At 43.3% G+C, this 21147-nt stretch overlaps 1 protein-coding gene across 7 annotated transcripts in view; it reads left to right on the top strand.

The window, feature by feature from the left end:
• The window catches only part of herc1 (HECT and RLD domain containing E3 ubiquitin protein ligase family member 1), a 62504-nt gene extending 41370 nt beyond the window's left edge, over positions 1-21134 (top strand). For 5 of the 7 annotated variants that reach the window (XM_051378406.1, XM_051378407.1, XM_051378408.1 and 2 more), the window contains exons 50-79: positions 616-883; positions 1152-1365; positions 1964-2223; positions 2310-2437; positions 2917-3053; positions 4096-4296; positions 4383-4513; positions 4598-4821; positions 5271-5391; positions 6301-6447; positions 6804-6905; positions 7065-7238; positions 7695-7994; positions 8091-8156; positions 8266-8391; positions 9127-9265; positions 9855-10036; positions 10212-10367; positions 11102-11224; positions 11329-11431; positions 11917-12086; positions 12762-12900; positions 13450-13619; positions 14030-14199; positions 14724-14889; positions 14997-15073; positions 16074-16326; positions 18941-19093; positions 19422-19727; positions 20448-21134. In XM_051378406.1, the coding sequence (XP_051234366.1) occupies positions 616-883; positions 1152-1365; positions 1964-2223; positions 2310-2437; positions 2917-3053; positions 4096-4296; positions 4383-4513; positions 4598-4821; positions 5271-5391; positions 6301-6447; positions 6804-6905; positions 7065-7238; positions 7695-7994; positions 8091-8156; positions 8266-8391; positions 9127-9265; positions 9855-10036; positions 10212-10367; positions 11102-11224; positions 11329-11431; positions 11917-12086; positions 12762-12900; positions 13450-13619; positions 14030-14199; positions 14724-14889; positions 14997-15073; positions 16074-16326; positions 18941-19093; positions 19422-19727; positions 20448-20633 (5092 nt within the window). In that variant the 3' untranslated portion in view covers positions 20634-21134. The remainder of the gene's footprint in view (positions 1-615; positions 884-1151; positions 1366-1963; positions 2224-2309; positions 2438-2916; positions 3054-4095; positions 4297-4382; positions 4514-4597; positions 4822-5270; positions 5392-6300; positions 6448-6803; positions 6906-7064; positions 7239-7694; positions 7995-8090; positions 8157-8265; positions 8392-9126; positions 9266-9854; positions 10037-10211; positions 10368-11101; positions 11225-11328; positions 11432-11916; positions 12087-12761; positions 12901-13449; positions 13620-14029; positions 14200-14723; positions 14890-14996; positions 15074-16073; positions 16327-18940; positions 19094-19421; positions 19728-20447) is intronic. The other 2 variants (XM_051378411.1, XM_051378412.1) reach the window with 1 other exon arrangement.
• Positions 21135-21147: the final 13 nt, after the last annotated feature.

Genomic DNA, 21147 nt, shown 5'->3' on the forward strand with positions numbered 1-21147 from the left:
GAAAATGGAAGAAACCACCAGAACATGACAGCACTCTCCCTCTGTCTGTCTGTGTGGGCTATAAGGCCTGCATTTAGACTTTTGTTATTAAAAATAATAATATGATAACGTTTGACTATTTTTCAATTAGTAAAAGATTGCATGAGGGGAAACTTTTGCCTCAGCCTATGCTATTTGTAGGATTTGAAATTTTAACAACATTGGTGCCACCTAGTGGTCGTATCAAAAAAGCCAATGTCATCACAATATTCTCAAAATGCCATAATTACATAAATAAAAGTGGTTTTAATTCACTACAATTGAAACAATGATTCAATTGGAAATTATGTCTCAGATATACTGTGTATTTTGCCATCTCTCTCTGTTCCTAAGTGTTGTTTGTTTGTCTGTTCTTGATTGATACTGAAACTCTTTGTTTGTTAATCACTAAAAACTGGATATTGAGAAAGCAGTTAAATAAAATAAAGCAGTTAAATTCCCCAAATTATGTATTTATTTGAACCTTTTGGATGACATTTATGTGAATATTTAAAAAATTGACTTGACATTTAGATGGAAGCAGAGCTGTCTAACTGTGTTTACATTACTTTCCCTGCCTCCCTCCCTCCCACACAGTGGCTCAAGCTGCAGCCTTGCAGCAGGTCTGGAGTCTCTTGGTTTGACTGACATCAGAACTCTGGTCAGACTAATGTGCCTGGCGGCAGCGGGTCGGGCCGGTCTTTCCACCAGTCCTACATCAGGCTCCGGCCACGCTGAAAGGCCCCGTGGGGCCACCAAGGCCAGCAAACCCATCTCCTGTCTGGCTTACCTCAGCACAGCAGTGGGCTGCTTGGCCTCCAACAGTCCCAATGCTGCCAAGCTGCTGGTGCAGCTCTGCACTCAGGTACACAAGGATAACTCATCAGCCTGGAACTTCTTTATTCATATCATGGCTTTAGTGAGGTCTGATGTTCAAGAGTTGTTGGCTGATTAGATTCTGTAAGAACAAAATACTTTATTTATTTTAACAGAAGAGAAAACCTGTCATTAGAGACAGGTCTTTATTTTTATATTTAACAGTTATTAGTAAGCAGTCTAATTGTTTTCTGAAATGGTCCCAGTTACCTGTTTTTTAAAGATAAAGCAATTAAGTCATATTTTTCCCTTTCCAGAACCTGATTTCTGCAGCTACCGGCATGAATCTGACCACAGTGGACGACCCCATCCAGAGGAAGTTCCTGCCCAGTTTTCTGCGCGGCGTGGCCGAGGAGAACAAGCTCGTCACATCTCCAAACTTTGTGGTCACGCAGGCTCTGGTGGCCCTGCTGGCGGATAAAGGGGCCAGACTCAGACCTGCTTATGACAAGGCTGATATGGAGAAAAGAGGTTTGTAGGAGATAAAAATGAGCCGGTGTTACATTTTATGTGACGTGTTTTGTTTCTGTGCATTTCTTCTTCTCTTTGGTTGTTTTTATAGTTCTTTAGATATGTAAGTAGATACTGGATACTGTGTGTGAAGGCTGTTGCTCAGAGTATTTGAAATATTTTAACTGAACATGGCATTGCCTTGACTGATTAAGCCACATTTCATACTTTTGTCTTTCAAATATCTTCTCTATCTTTATTTGTGGCCTCAAACTTTGTTCTGCTAATTTGAGATGTGGACAGCGCTTCTGTCTTATGTTGTGTTATTCAAGGCAAAGCAATGTTCTATGATGTATTTTTATTTTTATTTTTTAGATTATTAGATTATTATTTTTCATTATTATTATTATAATTAGCACGTATTTGTGTAGTACTGTCATAGCTCATCAGTGATGTCTGTTTCATGCACTCATGCTTGTGCCAGCTGCTCCTCTCTGTGCACTCGGGTCACCTTTTGGTTTTGATTTTCTTTTGGAGTTTTCATGTTTGTCTTTTTTCATTTGTGCGCTTTCTCTCACTCACCGGGCAACTTTGTCACCTTGTGTTCCGTGTCGAGCAGGTCTAATTGCGCATTTGTATGCCCATCCCTCCCATAATCCCTCCGCTGTAGGGCCTCTTGAGCTGGCCAACGCTCTGGCGGCCTGCTGCCTGTCCTCCAGGCTCTCCTCGCAGCACCGCCAGTGGGCCGCCCAGCAACTGGTCCGCACGCTGGCCGCCCACGACCGCGACAACAACCAGAGCCGGCCGCAGACCTTCGCCGACATGGCGGGGGACCTGCGAAAGTGCTCCTTCATCAAGCTGGAGGCTCACCAGAGCAGAGTGAGTCGCTACAGGATCCAGAGGGTTCCCAGGCTGGTTTACAAATCAAAATAGTTTGTTTCAAATTCTTTCTCCTTTTCACTCAGGTCATCACATGTGGTTGGAGCAGTAAAAAAGGATTATTGGCAACTAGTGGCAATGATGGTACGGTCAGGATGTGGAACGTAACCAAAAACCAGTACACCCTCCAGCAGACCTGCATCTTCAACAAGGAGTAAGGCTTTCTAAAAAAACCCACAAATGAATTAAAATACTACATGACAACAATACTGAATACTTACAGATACTGTAGTCTCGTGTTCTACCTCCAGGTACCTCAGTACGTTCATGAGAAACCACATAGTACAACTACAGAAACAATAAATTACTTTAGACCAACATGGAACCAGAACTGATTTTCCTTCATATCCTTCCTACTTTGCAATGGATGTAAAACAGGTCTTAAATTGTCTTAAATTGTCTTAAAAAGGAGTTTAAAAGTGTCAGATTGAACCCGTTGATTACATGTTCCTCTGTGTCAGCTGGATGTGTAAAAAGGCCACAGTTTGCTAACACATTCCCCACAACAACTTTATGAGGTGATAATATGTCAGATGTTGTGTTTTCAGCTGCCTCCAAGCGGCCAAACGAATAAATGAATGCAGCTTTAGGTCTTGGTCTCATTTGTGTTGATTGTGTGTCCTGTCTCCTCAGCGATGGCTCTTCAGAGGAGGGAATGTCAGGTTTGGGATCTCCCAGCGACCCTTGCCTGTCTCCTCTTGCATGGAGTGTCACTGGAAAATATCTGGCCTCCGCCATGGAGAAAATGGTCAACATCTGGCAAGTTAATGGTAAATATTCACCTGTTATTACAGTATGTTAATAATGAGCTCCATTAAGTTGTTTTGAAAAACTGCTCCGGTATTAAATGTGTTATGTGGCACAGCTTGCATCACTGGTGTGTGAGGTCCACAGAATATGAATGAGAGTGCATTAAGATTTTATAGCTCCCATTAAAAATAAATATGCCTGGGGACTGAATGCGGTCCAATCATCGTTTCCTGCCTCCCGCCACACGCCCTGCAGCATGCACCATCTGTCCTTGGCCACTTTGAATCGCCTCGAGGATGAAAGTCCACAACCACATTCCTGTTAGCTTTCATGAGCACATGTGCCGTTGAAATGTGACTGTGTCCTTCCTTATGCACAAGTGAATTAAACCCACTCCATGCATTACTATCTTTCTGTGGCCGTTGATCAGAGTGTCCACAGTTTCTTCAAAAAAGAGTCTAAAATGCAATAATTTAAATTTTAACAATCAATAAAACTATTTGCACAGCAGCTTTACGATTATAGAGGAGGGCTGCACATTATAGTAAAAACATCTTATTGTGATTATTTTGACAGATAATGCGATATGATTCACAGTTAGTGTGGGAATGATCATTTCTGCATCATAAATTTCATTTTCACTGGAAAAAAAAAAGATCATGTAACATTTTTTGGGGTCTGAAGCAAACAAACATGTTTTTGTTTTGTTTTTTATCTGGAAAACCAGCTTTAAAGGCCAGGGAATCTTTGCAGCTCTACAGCAGCTCTCTACTTCATTATGATGCACATTTGACCTTAATTAAAACACTGCAGCTCTGCGGTTTGGATCACCAATAGAACCAATACCAATTTTCCTTCACATCCTTTGTACTATTTTTTGCCAGTATGGTCATAAAATAGGTCTTAAATTTGATTCATAATGGTCTTAATAGGTCTTAAATTTACCCTGTTGAACCCCACGGAAACCCTGATTGTTTTTTGCCTTTTTAAGTGTAAACATATAATGTCAGTGTGATAAAAGGCCTGCTGTAACAGCTCCACACTCGCCTCCTCTCCTCTAAGGTGGTAAGGGCCTGTTGGACGTGCAGCCTCACTGGGTTTCGGCGCTGGCGTGGCCTAAAGAGGAGGTAGAGTCGCTGTGGTGCGGGGAACCCAAGGACATGCTGCTGGTGGGACGGATGGATGGATCTCTGGGCCTCATTGAGGTGCTGGATACCTCCAGGATGCACCGCACCGAGCTGGAGCACTGCTACAGGAAAGATGGTAAGAAGAAGATGTTTTTAAATCTCTTTGTCAGTCAGTAATTTACAATCTTTGTTATTTATTCACCTGTCTGCCTCCTCTCTCAGTGGCAGTGATGCACATAGCCTGGTACAGCGAAGACAAGCCTTTTGCTGTGGGCTACGCAGATGGGAAGCTGCTGATAGGATCCAAAGAGCCCTTAGAAAAAGGAGCCATCGTGGTCATTGATGCGCACAAGGTAAACAGTTTCTACACAAATCAACAGTCTGTTGTTTCGATTGAGAATCTCTGAGCTGAATCTCTCTGCGTGTGGTTTTTACAGGAGTCGATCACCAGTATGAAGTGGAGTCCTACCGGTCAGATGCTGCTGACCTGTGCCAAAGAGGAGACGGTGAAGCTGTGGGCCAGTCCGGACTCTCGCTCAGACTCAGGCTCCGGCTCTGGTTGGCGCTGCCTGCAGAGTCTGAGACACCCGTCCCTGGTCAACGGTGTGGCCTGGTGCAGCCTGCCTGGACGTGGGCCAAAGCCCCTCAGCATGTTCTCCATGTACGTCCTCAAATACAGGCGGGATTATGGCTGATTATACTTTGTTTTTATTTAACACTTTATGAAGTTATTGTCTGGCAGGGTAGAGATAAAAAGTCCTTTCTGTCTCTGTTATGACTCTGACATATCATAATGCTCAGGATAGAGAGACACAGTCAGAACTTGTCCTCTTCTTGGTTACCGGGGTGACAAGTCCCGAATCCAATATCTGATTGACGACTCCAGTGCCTTTCTGAAAAAAAGTTAAGAGCTTTTCAACTAGAAGCACTCAGGGGGCTTACACTCAGAAAATAACAACATTAGGACACAAGCCCTTAATATGAAGCTTTTAATCTGCTGCAATCTCAAGGAAACATTTTCGTTCTCAACCCGGCACGTTTGTAACATGAGGTTTCTATGTTTCAATGACAGAATATCTTCTGGTTTTCACGTGTCGCTGTGTGTTTCAGATGCTGCCAGAACGGCCTGGTGACAGTCTGGACTGTTCCTCAGAACATCTCTAACTTCCCAGAATCCTCTCCGTCTGAGTCGGAGGGGTGGTGGGAGAATGAATCAAAACCCAAATTCATGGTACTAACTCTATTATTTTCCTATAATAAGCAAAGTGGACAAGAAATGAGATCTTATGTTGCTTTTATCATTTTATCATTCATGATTTTAATGTTATAATGAAAAAGAGGTTTGATGAAAGTCGAAGGTTTTTTTTGCCTTAGCTTCTAAATATTTCAGGTTTCCGCTAATACTAGAAAAACTTGAAATTTATTGACTAGTTTTCCAGTCATTGAAACACCTGGAAACTGATTAAAATGACCAAATATCCTGGAAATAATCTATGTTGTCCTGGAAAATGTTTCTATTATTTCAGCCCCTCACTCAGATCGCCTACATAAACCTGGTCGCATATTTAGTTTGAAACTTGAGTCTTTATAGGATGAGCTGCTGACTTGTAAAGATCTTTTTGGCGTCGAGTTGTCGATGTTACAGTTAGAGGAAAACTGTAGTCAATATGCTGCAGTGGAAAAATCTGGAGGAATAAAACCGGGGTTAAATGTGTCAACAGTCGTCCTGCCAGTAAAATTATACGAATTTTAGTCGAAAACACCTGGAAAATGTCCTGGAATGGTCCTGGAATAGGATTTCTAAGAAAGAGTGGGACCCCTGTAACGGGCCAATAGCATAACAGGTGAGAAGATGAATTTCTGTAAAAAACAATGAATTGTTTATTTGCTGTGGCCAAATTAGAGGAAAACTGTAGTCAGTTCCCGGAGACAGCCAAGAGTGCCGTGAAGGCGAGCTAACATCCCATAAACACTGACCACCTACAGCTGACCACCACATGTGAGCAAGTGCTGAAAATGAAACATTTCTTAGAAAGAGTGGGAGCGCTGTGTTTCTGACCATACCTGCAGTCCAGATCACTAACTGTATCTCAGCTAACATAGTCCTCTCCTCCACTCACCTGTTGTCTCTGTGCTGCAGTCTTCCCGGTGGTCAGGAGACGGAGCGGTATGTGTGTTTCAGCTGAAGGGACACATCACTCCAGTGAGAACGCTGGCCTTCAGCCCCGATGGTCTGGCTCTGGCATCTGGAGGAGTGGGAGGCCTCATGAACATCTGGTCCCTGCGGGTAAGAAACACACACACACACACACACACACACACACATATACACACACGCACACAGATGGAGGTGAAAACACCCACACAGGATATACGCAAGTACTGCAGGTACGAGTCACAAAGATTCACAGATGTACGTGGGAAACGCACAATACACGAGCACAGAGGTGAAAAGAACAAATGAGTCATTACACACTCATATTACTGGCAGTGCAGGTCTGAAGTTTACAGTGACACTGAATGCCTCTTCACTGTGTGTGTGTGTGTGTGTGTGTGTGTGTGTGTGTGTGTGTGTGTGTGTGTGTGTGTGTGTGTGTGTGTGTGTGTGTGTGTGTGTGTGTGTGTGTGTGTGTGTGCCAACAGGATGGGTCAGTGCTACAGACAGTAGTAGCCGGTTCAGGGGCAATCCAGAATATAGTCTGGATCCCAGATGTGGGTGTCGCCGTCTGCTCCAACAGGTCAAAGGTAAGACGTCCTGATCTGATTGATGTTTGTCCCTGTTTGTAGCTCTCTAAAAAAAACCAATCCACTAGAGGCATCACAAATCAAAACACTGTCCCTAAAAAATACCTAAAAGTAGATTAAATTGATATTTATTTGCTCTCTGGTCTGCTTCATTTCCAGGATGTGCTGGTTGTGAACTGCTCCAAGGAGTTCATGGCATCCAACCACGTGCTGGCCACGTGCCGCACGGCTCTGAAGAAGCAGGGCGTCGTCGGCCTCAACATGGCTCCCTGCATGAGGGCCTTCCTGGAGAGGCTGCCCGTCATGCTGCAGGAGCAGTATGCCTACGAGAAGGTACGGGGACAATTTAACATGTTCTCCACATTCATGTTTTAACTTTTGTCAAACTTGTTTTTACATAGTTGAAGGGACAATTTACTCCCCGACTTCCTTCCAAACCTCGTCCTTTCTGAGGATATCCTTATAAAAAGGAGCCGTGGATCATATAAGTTAGTCTACCGTCAGACTCATTGCAGGAAGAAAACTTCACCCACGTACCCATATTGACTGCTGACTGGTCGCACATAGCCAGATCTCCACACTTCCTGTTAGCAGGTTTGAGGTGGAGTGTGAAAATGAGTAAAAATAAAAACCAGGACAAGACGTGTTTCAAACAAGTGACACGTTGCTCAGCCTGTTCGCTGACGTACGGAACAGGTTAGGACAGTTTGAGGCGATTTGAGGGTGATTTTACTTTTAAATTCCATCATTGTCGTTGCTGATGTTTCCCCTTTTCTTCCCGACTTCCAGCCCCACGTTGTTTGTGGGGAGCAGCTCGTCCACAGCCCCTACATGCAGTGCCTAGCCTCCCTGGCTGTGGGTCTCCACCTGGACCATCTCCTGTGTCGCCCCCCGGTGCCGCCTCCCCTCCGACACTGCCCGCCGGAGTCTGGCACCGCCGTCTGGTGTGCCAGCGAGTGGGCCTGGCTGGACTGCTTCTCTACAACAGTCAAAGCAGCGGAGGCCCTCGCTCGGGGCGCCACCTTCCCCGAGTCGTTCTCTGTCCCCGACCTGGAGCCCGTGCCCAAAGATGAAATGGCCCTGCTCATGGTGAGAGAGGCTTTAACTGCTGGAGCTGTCATTTATAATGTCATTAACACGGTCTGTTGCTGATAATAACAGTGTTTGCACTCTGTTTTATTCCAGGACAACAGTAAATGGGGGTCTGGTATGGATGAACAGATCATGTCCTGGGCCACCTCGAGACCAGAGGTAATTCAGACTGATACCTCCATTAGCTGTAATAAATGGTTTTAAGTTTATTCTCCTCCGACCCTGGTGATAATAACATTTTTTTAAACATTTTTGCGCGTGTTTGCAGGACTGGCACCTCGGGGGGAAGTGTGATGTGTTTCTGTGGGGTGCAGGGAGACACGGCCAGCTGGCAGAGGCTGGCAGAAACATCCTGGTGCCAACCACCGCCCCATCCTTCTCTCAGGCACAGCAGGTACACAGACAGTCCTGTCTTTGTTTATTTACATCTACACAACACATCCAGTTACATCACAAGAGAGTAAAGGACACACGTAGAAGAGTAAATACATGTATTGCCTGTCACACTGTCAGGATGTCCACAGGGTCTTACAAAGTCCTAAATACAAATATCTGAGTTTCAGGCCTAAAATATGATTTTGAAAAGGTCTTAAAAGTTGATTGGATTAATGAAGTTAATGTTACTTGTATAAAGTTGCATTTTTCAGTCCCTTTTTTTATGTGTCTTTTGGGAAATATTTATATTAAACATGCTGTATTGACTACTAAACGAAAAAAACATGGAAACAATACAGATTTTTCTTCATATCCTTTTAAAGTTTTTTTGCCAGTATGGACATAAAATTGGTCTTAAATTGAATTCGTAGTGTTCTTAGAAAGTCTAAAGTTTAACCCTGAACACTAAATATACATAATGTCTCTATTAGATACATATTTTTACATTCTGCTACTTTAATTTTGCCCATTTAAAAAAAATTAAATCCCTCCAACTTTATAGAAGAGAGAAGATTGAATTAATTAACATGAACAGGAGGAAATTTCCCAGCTTAAAATCTGATTCCTGTTGTTGTCCAATTTCATAAAATGTGATCATTGCTCCCGTTGTTTATCTGCTGTATACCACCACTGTTCATTTCCTGCATCTGTTTCCTCTTTATGTCCTTCCTCACCACCCGCTCTCCCCCGTCAGGTGGTGTGTGGTCAGAACTGCACCTTTGTGATCCAGCCCAACGGGACAGTGCTGGCCTGTGGGGAGGGCAGCTACGGCCGTCTGGGGCAGGGCAACTCTGACGACCTGCACGTTCTCACCGTCATCTCAGCTCTTCAAGGTAAAATATCTGTTCTTACTAAACTAACTGTTAGCTGATGGCTGATTCACTATTGTACTGTTGTAACATGTGTCCTCTAACGGCGGTCAAACTAGGATAATGTTGTGGTTTGATGGCATCTTATCGAATCTGAATCCTTTCGATTCGCTTATTTAATGTAATTCGGTTCAAGTAACTCAATTTATAAAGAGCTCAAAGATCAGTAATCAGATTTGATTTGATGAGAAGACAGAAAGCGTCAAAAACTTCTGGCTACAACCTGAAAATGAGTGCAGAAGAATGAAATGTTGATTAAATATGGCTTTGTTAATATACCCTTCAAATACAGATTTTTTTAGATATACATTAAAAGGAGATTTTACACGATGATATTAAGTGCATCAGTTCTCAAGAGAAGTCGTCACTTTGTGTTAGTGGAGTTTCACAGTCAGAGAGGAGACGGAAAAGTCTGATGTGCTTTTCGAAAAGCTGCAAGTTTGAGCTCTAAAGTGAACTTAAATGAATGTAATTAGAATTTTAGTTCCTTTCTTTAACAGCCGTAAAGTGTTTAGCTCTTCTCTGACCGGGCGGCCGTCTCTTCGTCTCTCAGGTTTTGTCGTGACTCAGCTGGTGACGTCATGCGGCAGTGACGGCCACTCCATGGCCCTGACGGAGAGCGGTGAGGTGTTCAGCTGGGGGGACGGGGACTACGGTAAGCTGGGCCACGGGAATAGCGACCGCCAGCGCCGACCAAGACAGATCGAAGCCCTGCAAGGAGAGGAGGTGGTGCAGGTCAGTCTTTCCCTCCTCAAGAGTATTTATGAACACAGTTAAAAGGATTTTATAGACAGAAATATAGATTTCTGTGCCCCGTTTACTTCAAGAGTACTTTATAATAATAAACAGTTCAAGGTGTTTTTGTTGGCTCGGTTGCACTCACACATTATCTCTGATTGTTGTCCTGCAGATGTCCTGTGGGTTCAAACACTCTGCAGTGGTAACAGCTGATGGGAAGCTGTTCACATTTGGTAACGGCGATTACGGCAGACTGGGTTTAGGAAACACCTCCAACAAGAAGCTGCCAGAGAAGGTCACTGCTTTGGAGGGCTACCAAGTGGGACAGGTAGGACAGGAAGGATGTTAGAACTGACCAAAGAGAAACCTTTATTTATACCTTTCATACAAACATGAACAACAATAAATAAAACTGTGTGAGGCTAACATTGATAAAGTCAATATAAAAATAAACACCAGGGAGACAAATAATGTAAAAACCAAAGATTAAAACCTACAAACAAAAGCTTTAATGTTACTCCAAAGTAAAAGCACTTAGAGAGCTTTGATATCTGGAGGCAGCAACTTCCACAGTTCAGTCTCAAGGTCATTTAAATCTTTATAAACAAGTAAAAGAAAGTTAAAATCAGTTATAATAGATTCAGACAGCCACTGCAGAGTCTTCATCAGAGGACTGATGTGATCTGGTTTCTTCGTTTTAGTTCAGATGCAGCGTTCTGGACTAGCTGAAGCTTTCTTTAAGTATTACAGTAATCTAAACAACAGGTAATGAATATATATAAAATAAAATAATAATAAATAGGTTTCTTTGTTTGTTGGTTTTATTTAATTTCCTGGTTAAAACGAGAATTTGAATTTAAATCAGTATGTAAAATCACTCCCAGATTTGTGACGTTAGTTTTTTGGTAAAGTCTCCCAGCATCGAGTGTTTACATACCTTCATTTTTGTGTTTGTTGCCACAGTTATGGCATTATTTTCTCTTTCTTTCTTGTGTTTTGGTTCAGTAAACATGATGATGAACAACCTCTCAGGGTTTATGTTGACCTGTGTTCCCTCCTCAGGTGGCTTGCGGTTTGAACCACACTTTGGTCGTCTCTGCTGACGGGATGATGGTCTGGGCTTTCGGTGATGGAGACTACGGGAAACTGGGACTTGGCAATTCCACAGCCAAGTCCTCACCTCAGGTAGGCGCTGTGGCACCGTGAGGCCTGCTGTGTTTCCCTCCTCTGAAACAGATTATCCACTTTTGAAATAAATGTAATAACGTTTTATTTTGAAATTCCTTTAGAAAGTGGACGTGCTGTGTGGAATCAACATCAAGAAAGTGGCTTGTGGGACGCAGTTCTCCGTGGCTTTAACCAAAGATGGCAAAGTTTTCACGTTTGGTCAAGGTACGCAGTGGTTGGATGTTCACAGGTTTTTAATATTATAATAGTGATTAGTTAGAAGATAATCCATTAACCGTTTACCACTGATGGCATCACATCACCCTTCTCTCCCCTGGCTTCCTGTATGTTTTTGAATTGATTTTAAGATTTCTGGATTTCTGCAGCTCACTACCTGATCAGCTGAAATTTCCTGCTAACTTCAACACTTTTTGTGTTCTGTTCACTCTTTGACCTTCCTGTGTTAACCTCTTATTTTCATAAAATCCCTTGTAAGGACGGGTGTTATGAATTAGCATCTAACATCCTACAAACACTTGCGTCAGATAGCTGTTGTCATCCTGTCTGTGTTTACTGCATCTGTCCCTACAAACAAATAAACTTTATGCCAAACAAACTGCCGCATTTTCACTATAATGTTCTTGTCAGGATCTTTTTTTTTTTTTTCTTTACCATTTCATTAAAATCTTTGTTTTCCTCCCCCGCTGCAGACCGCCTAATTGGCTTGCCAGAAGGCCGAGCCAGGAACCACAACCGGCCGCAGCAGGTGCCAGCCCTGTCAGGGATCCACATCCAGGATGTCGCTGTAGGAGCTGAACACACTCTGGTGCTCTCCTCCACGGGAGACGTTTACACCTGGGGCAGCAACTCAGAGGGACAGGTAACCTGCTGCTACCCTAACTCTGAAAGGTTGTCAGTCAGTCTGTCAATAACAGTGAGTTTAAAGGATGATTCATGTTTAAAATCTATTTGAAATAATCCCACAAATGGAGCTGAAACTGATGAATTGATGAATCGATTGTCAGAAAATTACTCAGCAACCATTCTGATCATTTATTGTTTAAATATTTTAATAAAAATACACTTTTCCAAGCTGTCAGCTCTAATTATTTTCAGTTTTCTATAAAGATAAACTGCAAATATTTGGAATTTTTGACTGTTTGGACAAAACAAAGAATTAAAATTAAGTCGACTTGCTCTTGGAAACTTCAGTGGATATTTTCCAGACCAAATTATTAACTTGATTAACATAATCAAGAATGAAAATAATAGGAGTTCTAACTTATAAAAGATAAAAGGTAAAAAGATTGTGTTCACCTGATTATTGTCGCTCATTACGAGTGATCGGGATGATCGTGTGTCATCTATTCAGAAACTTAAGAGAATGACACGAGACATCAAGTATTGTTAAACTTTTATTTAATCATTTTAATATATAAAACTGAACTGAAATGACTTTACTTTTTATAATGTGTCTCAGTGCTTCAGCGGTTTTCACACAACCTTTAATTAATGATGAATTGATGTGACGTTGAACTGTGGCTTTGTCGTCTAGCTCGGTCTGGGTCACACCAACCATGTAAGAGAACCTACGGTGCTGACGGCGCTGCAGGGAAAACACATCCACCAGATCTCTGCAGGACGCTGCCACAGTGCTGCCTGGACGGCTCCCTCTGTGCCGCCCCGAGCACCAGGTTGGACACACACACACACACACACACACACACACACACACACACACACACACACCCCTGCTGTGGCACTGCTGTCTAATGGGCAGACTCTTCATCCCTGAGGGTCAGATTTCCTGCGGTGCTGCTGCAACGTGTACTAAATACCAAACTGGGGCACAGCACATTGTTGTCAGATGAGGCATTGGCGTTGTTTGGTGAACAAACACTGAGGAATTTCATGTATTGTGGTTCGAAAGCTGCTGAGTCCTCATTCCAGAGGTTATGTGCCAAACGACTATTTTCAAGTGATAATAAAACTGAAAACATGTGTGAATACCTCATAAAATATAGGCACACTCGCTGTTATCGCCTCCTCCAAATACAAATAAAAGGAAAACAGAAAAATCTTTGTGCATCCACTGAAACTACAGCAAATAGACTTGTTTTTTTCATGCTTCATTTCCAATTCAATGCTCGATTTGTGGCAGCAACCAAGTTTAAATTAGTTTTTCCACTTCTGTCTCTCACTGTCTTTCTCCTGCCCTCCTGCTCTTTATGTCTCCTCCTCAGGCTCGTCGGTTCCTCTCCAACTGGGTCTTCCTGTGGCGGTGCCGCCTCAGTACAACGGGCTGAAAGAGGTCAGCATCGAGGCGGTGAGGGCTCGCCTACGACTCCTCTACCACTTCTCCGACCTCATGTATTCCTCGTGGAGACTGCTCAACCTCAGCCCCAACAACCAGGTAGGCAAAGAACCGGGACACATTACAGGAACGTAGATGAAGTGTTGTTGCAGAGCTGCAGTTTTAAATATGTTACCAGTTGTTTACTAAAGAAAAAAGATGCCACAACATTATGTTATGAAGTCTGACTCACGCAGCTTGCGGAGTACATCACAGGGTTATCTGATGGTGGTAAAGAGGGTGTCTTGTTTAGAGAAGATGTTACACAAAGAGGCAGTACATGACTCAATTATATATATTTTTGATTCAAACTTCTCTACTTTACATGTGATGTCTGACTGAAAGGAAAATAGGTCTTTTTTATTAAATTAAAGTAACTAATCTTCAGATTTCTGAGGCAGTAAAAGCTCCATCACACACAGTGTGACAGTATGTAATGATCGTAAATGGTAATTCTTCCTCCTCTGCAGAGCTGTACGTCCCACTACAACGCGGGTACCTGGGGGATTGTTCAGGGCCAGTTGAGGCCCCTCTTGGCCCCCAGAGTGTACACTCTACCAATGGTGCGCTCCATAGGCAAGACCATGGTTCAAGGGAAGAACTACGGCCCCCAGATCACCGTCAAACGTATCTCCACACGGTCAGTACTCCTCTGCACTCCAATACAGCAGCAGTCCATATGGCCTTTATTTAAAGTGGACAGTAGAGCTGCAACATATGGTAAAACATCATATTGCTATGATTTTACTTTTAGGTGACATTTAATGAAACAGTAGACCTCCAGGATGCCCCAACTAAAATTCATCTGATCACACATTTTTAATACATTAATTCATTCCCAATAATAAAATGTGCAGTATTTGTAGAGCAGATTTAACAAAGAAATACAAAGAATATAGTCAGGTAATGAAGATGAAATATTATCCATTGAACAGAATATCTTCATCAAGTCATCCTACAGTCCTCTTAAGATCGTATTCACTGTATAGAAGTTAACAGCACACTCACGATCAGACTGTGTGGCTGCTGGATGTCTGTTAACATGAGTGAAAGTTTGTTTTTATGCACTAAATTTGGAAGTTTACTTGTTTTTTGCACAAACCTGCGTCTCGAGGATAAACTTCTGTAACAGTTCTTTTCTCGTCTGTCTCTTTTTCTGTGCAGAGGACGGAAGTGTAAACCGATCTTTGTACAGATCGCTCGTCAGGTTGTGAAGCTGAACGCCTCAGACCTCCGACTGCCCTCCAGGGCCTGGAAGGTCAAACTGGTGGGAGAGGGGGCCGACGACGCGGGGGGCGTGTTTGACGATACAATCACAGAGATGTGTCAGGTATTGGAAGGATCAAACACACAATCTGTACGTGTCGGTTAAACCTCACTGGGTGTCCTCTGATACATTAATGTTCATCTCTTCTTGTTCTGTAAATGTGTTTGTAGGAGTTGGAGACGGGCGTGGTGGACCTGCTCATCCCCTCCCCCAACGCCACAGCAGAGGTCGGCTACAACAGAGACAGGTGAGGATGACGGAGCGTGCAGAGAGTCGAGACATTCACTGCTCTAATTAACATCAATATAATCGTTTTCTAGCTAATAATAATAATAATAACAAATAACAATAATACATAACAAAGTGCATCTCAGACCAAAACAACCAGAGTCCATTGATTAAATCAGTAGTTTTATGAGAGGACAGAAACAAGATAAAACTCATTAAAAGCGTCTCTGTTAGTGTTTCCAACAATCACCAACTCTGGTTTGGGGGAAATAAATCCTTAATTCACCGACGTAGATGATAAAAACAGCTGAGTTGCAAACGGAGGGACCAGACTGGATTTATAAACAAACCACAGAGAGGCAACACAGAGGAAGTGTGACATCATTTCCTGCTCAGGACACCATGACTTCACTATATCTTTACATAGCTAACAGTTAAAATAAAACCATGATGCTTTAATTCTGTAATTATATGGAGTTAAATACAGTTCTCAATCCACACCGTCAAAACAATATTGCATTAATATGATATTCCTCTTTAAAGAAGATATTGATGAATGCTGATAGTTTGGCTCCAGAGCTGATAACAGAAACACAGATACACAGGATTATTCTTACTGTTCATCTTCTATCTTTGTAACTTATTAAAGGTCACTTTCTCCCTCACAGCCTCTCTCACAGTGAACCTCTGACAGAATCTGCCTGAAACACGAGCTCCATATTTTGTTAGAAGACAAGAACAAAACTAATGAAATATTACTGCTGAAACCCTAGAACATCAGACTTTGAAGGGAAAGGTTTATTCACAGTTAACTGAGCTTTCAAATATGGTGGCCATTCAACAAGATCATGTGGAAAACAACTGTCCATTTAATTTAGCTCTCTTCATCCTCGTCGTCGTCTCACGCCAGCCTCCAGCTGCGTCACTGGCGAGGTCTCCCGCTCACCCGGCTGTCATCTTAAACTCATCATTAGAAAACATATTGAAACAATATTTCTGTCACCCTTTGATCCGCCCAGGTTCCTCCTCAACCCGTCGGCGTGCCTGGATGAGCACATGCTCCAGTTCAAGTTCCTGGGCATCCTGATGGGCGTGGCCATCCGCACCAAGAAGCCCCTGGATCTGCACCTGGCGCCGCTGGTGTGGAAACAGCTGTGCTGCATCCCCCTGCTGCTGGAGGACCTGGAGGAAGTGGACCTCCTCTATGTGCAGACGCTCAAAAGCATTCTTCACATTGAAGACAGCGGCATCACCGAGGAGAACTTCCACGAGGTGGGGACGGATTTTTAATATAAACAATAAAAGCAAGCGTAGGACATCAGAACACTGAATAAACAGGATAAACAATCAAACAATAACAGTAAAAATAATCGAAAGCACACAGCAGGACGATCAGTCGCTGACAGACTCGGTTGGTTTGTGGCAGCAGTTTTTATTTTATTTTTTTCATTTAAATTCAATTAATTTGTCATCGTTATTTCTGTAACTTGATTTACAAAAACCTTTCCACACAACAGCCGAATTTAAGGAATCTTTATTAAATTTGTTTGTTTGTTTGTGTTCTAATCAATTTAATTCAGTTTATCCATTATATGAGTCCAGAATAACAAAAAGTCTCTCAGGTGCAACATAATAACATAATACACCTGCACAGTGGGAGAAACACTTTCAAGATGATCGCTGGGATATTTTTATTTGTGTATAATCACCTGAATTTGGGAAATTGTTTGTGTTTTTGTTACCTTAGAATGAGGCGTGTGCACTGCCATGTTTTTACTAAAGTCAGTTTTTAAATTTAAATTGTTTTATTCACGTGTTTAAATGTAAAAAGTTACTTCTGTTTCAGTCTAGTTCGACCACAGAGGTTCATAAAGGAGAGCAGAGGAAATTACAGCGTGATAGAAAGAAATATCTGTGAGGTGTCTGTAATAATGCTAATCTGATGTCATAATAATAATAATAATAATAAGCTTTATTGTTTGGCTTCACAGTCTGATTAAAACACTATAAATCACAGTATAAACCACTAATAACACAACATGGACAGTATAATAACAGATGTGGTTCCAGTGTGTTTAACAACTGAGTAAAGTTATTGAATTTGGTATGAAAGACTTTATAAATGTTCTTTGTTGCTGCAGCCAATACAGAATAATACAGATATCTGCTGTATATTAAATATCACAGCGTGCACACACAGGCTGGAGATAGGACAGTGAATTTATATTTGTCCTCATCAGATTGGGAACCACCGCCCGTCCTCATCCTCGCTGGCTGCAGATCAGAGCCGCGTTACACCGTATTTAAGCTTAATCTCAGGCTCCAACAGCACAATACTTAAGACTCACAGGGTGGCTGATGTGGCTGTTTTGACAGCGTGGGCAGCGTGTTTACTTCTCCTCGGCCATGTGAACGTTTGATTCATCAGAATCACACGCGCGCCGCTAAAAAGAGATAATAAGCAGCCAGCTCGCAGCCTTGTGAGCCTGTTTTCATTCCCATAGCCAGCCGTCACAAACCAAAGCAAACTTCAAATGATGTCACATACCGCGGCCACGCCACACCCAGGGAGCTCGCAGGAGCCGGCACATCAACGCTGGTGTGAATATTAACCTTCTTACAGCACCACATTTATGAACACTGGTATTTTGTGTGTTGAAATCGTCTCAACACGCCCTCGACTGTATTAAATCATCACAAGTCCAAAGTGGAGTGGACAGTTTGGGGCGACTACGTTAAATCATTTCTATATAAAAACAGTGTTAACACCCTTTAATCAGAGGAGGGCGGCCCCTCCCCCGCCTCCCCCCGCTGCACTCAGTTTCAAACGTACGCTGATGGAGACACATCATTCACAGGTGGTAATGCTAACTGTTGCTAACCCAGCAGCTGCTCATCAGCTCTGACTAACAGCCGCTGTTTTCTTCTACGCTGCTGTAGTCGATGTCGAGCCCCCCCCCCGTCACACCCAAAAACCCCACAGAGCAGCAGAAAGCTAACACATCCCCGGAGCCCCTCTTCTGTCCAAACAACCTCACACAACCTCTGCACTGTAAAGCCCCCGCCTGCAGGAATGCCAGGGCCACTGTTGATGCAGCATATCCTGCCTGCCGGAGACTTGGCCCCGCTCCCAGCCTTGTAGGGGAGAGAAAGGGGGAGTTTGGAGCCACAACACTGCCACGATGGGCTCCGACAGCCAGGAACGAGGGAGGAGAGGAAGAGGCTGCATCTGCTGCTTTGGCGTGAAAAGAGACGAGAGAGAGAGAGAGAGAGAGAGAGAGAGAAAGAATCTGTCCGCCTTTTCTGTTGGCTTCAGTTTGAGTTCCAGACGAGCCGTCAAACGTCCCACCGTGATATTATAATCTGTTGCCGGTTGCCAGGCCAGTGAACACATGAATACATTTCAGCTTTTGTAAGCGAGCGCTTACGTCACTGTTCATTCAAAGGAAAAAGCTTTTAGTGTCTCAGATCAGTGCAGGGTTGCTAATCACTACCTGTTCCTGGAAACTCTCCATGTAATTTAAAGTCCATGTAACTCTCATGGTTCGCTAACTGGTTCTGTCCCACACATCCTGGAAAACCTGGAAAATCTCAACATTTAGAGACATGGAAACATCTGGAAATGTTCAAATGAAAAATACCAAATATCCTGTAAATAATCGTTTGTCAATGTTTAATTGAATTCATTTCCTTCAGCCAGTCTTGTTCTTCCTTATTTTTGTGGGAATATTGAACACTTCTTTGTGCCACCAACTATCGATCAGTTGAATTTGACTGATAAAAACATCCAGAGTGATACTAGCAGTGGGAGCCTGACTGTAAATCAGTCCACTAACAGCAGCAGTTACATTTATTGGCCTGATTATTCTTTGTGTTTGTTTTCCAGATGATTCCTCTGGATTCCTTTGTCGGGCAGAGTGCAGATGGCAAGATGGTGCCCATCATCCCGGGAGGAAACAGCATCCCGCTCACTTTCTCCAACAGGAAGGAGTACGTGGAACGAGCTATTGAGTACCGGCTGCATGAAATCGATCGACAGGTAAGATCTGATGAGAGGTAAACTGAACGTCTGTTTCTGGAGTTTTAAAGTGACTCTTTATCGTTCAGGATGAGAACAGATACAGAAGTGATGTAGTGACAGTATCACATTTCACTGTCGGAGGTTACAAATTGAATCTGATCTTCAGTTTCTTCCTGGCAGAAAGATTTAAACCGATAAAACCAGACTCCATTCACAGAACCAATCATTTTATGAAGCAGATCGAAAGACCGACCTGCTTCATAGTTCGAGATAATTGTAACTGTAATAACAACCGACGAGTCAAACATAAACCGTCTCCTCCTCCTCCCCCTCCTCCTCCTCCCAGGTGGCGGCGGTGCGTGAGGGCATGTCGTGGATCGTCCCGGTGCCGCTGCTGTCGCTGCTGACGGCCAAGCAGCTGGAGCAGATGGTGTGCGGTATGCCGGAGATCTGCTGCGACGTGCTGAAGAAGGTGGTGCGCTACAGAGAGGTGGACGAGCAGCACTCGCTGGTGCAGTGGTTCTGGCAGACTCTGGAGGAGTTCTCCAACGAGGAGCGAGTCCTCTTCATGCGCTTCGTCTCCGGACGCTCGAGGCTGCCCGCCAACACGGCCGACATCTCGCAGAGGTTTCAGATCATGAAGGTGGACAGGGTGAGTGAGCCGGTCCCAACATTTCAGGATCATTCCAGTTTATTGATTCTATTTATTTACAGAGGTTAGATGGAAGAAAAGCAGCCTGAATCGGTCTCACAGACTCCTGTAGAACTGATGGATTAAACTTTAAATGTGGTCAGTACGCTCTCAAGAAGTTCAAGATTAAAAGTTATCAAAATCTTGAGGTATGGTTTTACGGTGTGTTTGTGGCGCTGCCTCAATAATCACTGTTTTGCCATGAAAAAGGAGCCGCTAACCTACCAATGCTCAGTCATAGCGCCGCCTACTAACCACAGGAAGTATGCACTGTATGGTGGTATTATTATGGATGGGTTACAACAACATGGAGGGAAGTTAATCATTGTCCATTTGCATTTACACTGCAACCACACAAAGCTGGTTTCCCTTTATACCGGCATCAGAAACATAAAGCCTGAGCTGCCGACCAATCACAGAGCGGCTCTCACGTGGTATTGCCTCAGCTGCTGTATGTGTAAGTCACATTTGTGAGGAGGCTTAACGGAGAATATACAGTTAATCCCCCTTTAGTAATCACAGCGTCGGGGCCTTAATGCGAAACAGGTCAGTGAGAGGTCCATCAGACGTCTGAACCAATGGCTGATTAGTTCCAGAAAGATCAATCTGATTGGTTCCTCTCAGCGTGAAGACGAACTGTTTTCCAGGAAGCTGATGAGAGTTTCTGTGTTTCCTCCACAGCCGTACGACAGCCTCCCCACCTCCCAGACCTGCTTCTTCCAGCTGCGTCTGCCTCCGTACTCCAGCCAGGCCGTCATGGCGGAGCGGCTGCGCTACGCCATCAACAACTGTCGCTCCATCGACATGGACAACTACATGCTCTCCCGCAATGTCGACAACGCCGAGGGCTCCGACACGGACTACTGATTGCAGGCACTTTCACACACAGCACACATTTAAATAAATTATTAAGACCCGGGAATTACCGGGAACGGACCGTCTTATCTGAACGCCACACACACGGATGCTTCGTCATCACTGCACCAGTCGTAGGGAACTCCTGAGCAGAAAGGCCACTTTTTAAACTCATTTTATGTACTTTAAAAACAGCACAGATCTTCATTTCTCCTCGTGGTTTATTAGCAGTTTTTAACGACACAAAAATCCACACGAGAAGTGCATTTAGTGTTCATTTCTTTTTCCATTACTCCACATCCCATTTTCAGGGTTTCTGCATGGAGGTATGTTTATTTGTGTGGAAATGTGTATAGAATATTCAAGCAAGTGGTGGGGAAGAAGGAATATTGTACATTGTGTAAAATGCTTCATTAGGAAAATGTTTTGCATAATATCCATATTTATTGTTTTCATTGCCTATGCCGAGTTTCCCAAAGCATAAAAAAACAACAATAAATGCTGCATAATTGATTTGTTGTTCGTC

This window comes from Dicentrarchus labrax, unplaced genomic scaffold (genome assembly GCF_905237075.1).
Source record: "Dicentrarchus labrax unplaced genomic scaffold, dlabrax2021, whole genome shotgun sequence".
NCBI lineage: Eukaryota > Metazoa > Chordata > Actinopteri > Moronidae > Dicentrarchus > Dicentrarchus labrax.